Source organism: Paramisgurnus dabryanus, chromosome 2, assembly GCF_030506205.2.
Source record: "Paramisgurnus dabryanus chromosome 2, PD_genome_1.1, whole genome shotgun sequence".
Classification (NCBI taxonomy): domain Eukaryota; kingdom Metazoa; phylum Chordata; class Actinopteri; order Cypriniformes; family Cobitidae; genus Paramisgurnus; species Paramisgurnus dabryanus.
The window spans coordinates 3,968,467-3,970,219 of NC_133338.1; the positions used below are offsets into that span (position 1 = coordinate 3,968,467).

The 1,753-nt window shown below is 41.5% G+C and overlaps 1 protein-coding gene across 1 annotated transcript; it reads right to left on the reverse strand.

Moving 5' to 3' along the window:
* Positions 1-546: 546 nt before the first annotated feature.
* mespaa (mesoderm posterior aa) lies at positions 547-1,327 on the reverse strand. Its single transcript, XM_065294077.1, has 2 exons — positions 734-1,327; positions 547-627 (listed from the first exon to the last, which is right to left on the reverse strand). Exons 1-2 carry the CDS (start codon positions 1,325-1,327, stop codon positions 547-549), a joined length of 675 nt encoding a protein of 224 aa, XP_065150149.1.
* Positions 1,328-1,753: the final 426 nt, after the last annotated feature.

The following is a 1,753-nucleotide window of genomic DNA, read 5'->3' on the forward strand; positions in this document are numbered from 1 at the left end:
TAATTTTTTTAAGTTGATCCAACTTTTTACAGTGTATACAGTATTCGGCACCTTTCTATTTTATATCTAAACATTTTTGGTTTGTTACCCTTTTAAAACATCTTTGCTTTTATATAGTAATGAGGCAAATATGTTCAACTATTTGACATTCATGAGTCAACTCCTGCACTTCAGAGGAAATCCCTGCTGAGTTTAACATGGCACAGGGTTAATGAAGACCATCAGCTGTTAGTGTTAGTTTACTATCCTGCCCATATTAATGCTAAACCACAGGGGGTTTTCCTTAAACGTGTGAATTACAACGTGTTAGGACCATCACCCAGCTGTCACAGAGACACAAAAATAAACTTTATACATGAAGAACACAATATTCAAGACAATATTCAAGTTTTCAAGGCTTTATTCACCAAACAATTGATTCATTCATAAATATAAATCTCTTTGTAAACATATAAAAATATAAATAGCAGTATAAACATATTTACAAATAATTAAATTGATGTCCATTTCCAATGAGTCCAAATTTTGCATTTCCGTCTGGTTTGATCAACAATGTCCATTGAAGAAATGCTGCTGCTGGCGCATCCAAAACTCTTGTGATTGAAATGCGAGGAAATCATCTGCGTTCTGTAGAATAAAACAAAATATTGATCAAAATAATGAACAAAACTATCTGAAAACAGTTTAGTAATAGAAATGATATAAAGTAGAGCGAGATGAAACATGTACGTACCTGATAACAGGGCTGAAACTGTTGAGCTGGTAATCTTTTTATAACTGTTGGTTCTTCTGTGAATTGGTTAAATGTGCTCGGTGAAGTGTCACCGGTTTGTATCTGCTCTGAAGAAACTCCCAGACGCGCTTCATCTTCGCTTATCACAAGTTGTTCGGACAGATCGGAGATGTACTGGATAGCGAGTCTCAGCGTTTCAATCTTGGTCAAGGTCTTTCCCGCCGGAGCCACTGACGGAGGCAGGTAGGTCCTCAGGTGATGAAGAGCTTTGGTCAGATCCCTCATCCTCAACTTCTCCCGTTCGCTCGCAGTTTCCCGTTTCACTCCAGGGAATTTTGACCTTGGCCGTCCGGTCTTTCTCTTCACCTGAGTGCTGTCATGCTGGAGGATCTGTGGTATATCCGGTCCAACCCCACAAGTGTAAGCTGGAGGAGAGAAGCCACAGGAATCGATGGAGGAGGTCGGAGACAGACTGCCGCTGGCGCTGTAGTAGCCGACATCAGACGTGAGGTTACTCTGATCCAGAAAGCTCTGGCAGTCAAACAGGAAGACGCCGCTGTCTTGAAGCTGAAGAGAAGAGTTGGAGATATCCATGACTGTTGGCTGGAGAAGATCTCTGGTGTGTGTTTGCTGGTGGACCGGGGCTCTCTGGTTTATATCCTCTGTGAGGTGCGAGTTTGCACCTCAGTGGATTCCAGTCAGTAGTTGAGAAGAGAAGTGACGCCGGACATAGGGGGTCTGTGGGAAAGAGTTTCTTCTCCAGACTCAGGTGTGAGGTGTGAATATTTTACATTTTAATTTTACAGACGTGGAATACAACTCCTTCAAATCACCACATACTGAAAAATGCAGATGCACCGGACATTGAAGCTTGATATCTGACCGAAATTTCCTTGTTTTGATTAAAGTTTGTTTTTGGACAGCTCCTTTTTTTCTAGTAGGTGGATGGAGATGTGAATAGTTCCTGTGGCTCAAATGTGTTAGCAATGCAAAGGTGAGGGGTTTGATCCCAAGATCACA

Bases quoted from the DNA above. Each gene is read 5' to 3' on its own strand.
- mespaa (XM_065294077.1), bottom strand. From the start codon at position 1,327: ATGGATATCTCCAACTCTTCTCTTCAGCTTCAAGACAGCGGCGTCTTC. The intron at 628-733 runs GTACGTACATGT...TTTATTCTACAG, and splicing joins AGTTTCAGCCCTGTTATCAG to AACGCAGATGATTTCCTCGC.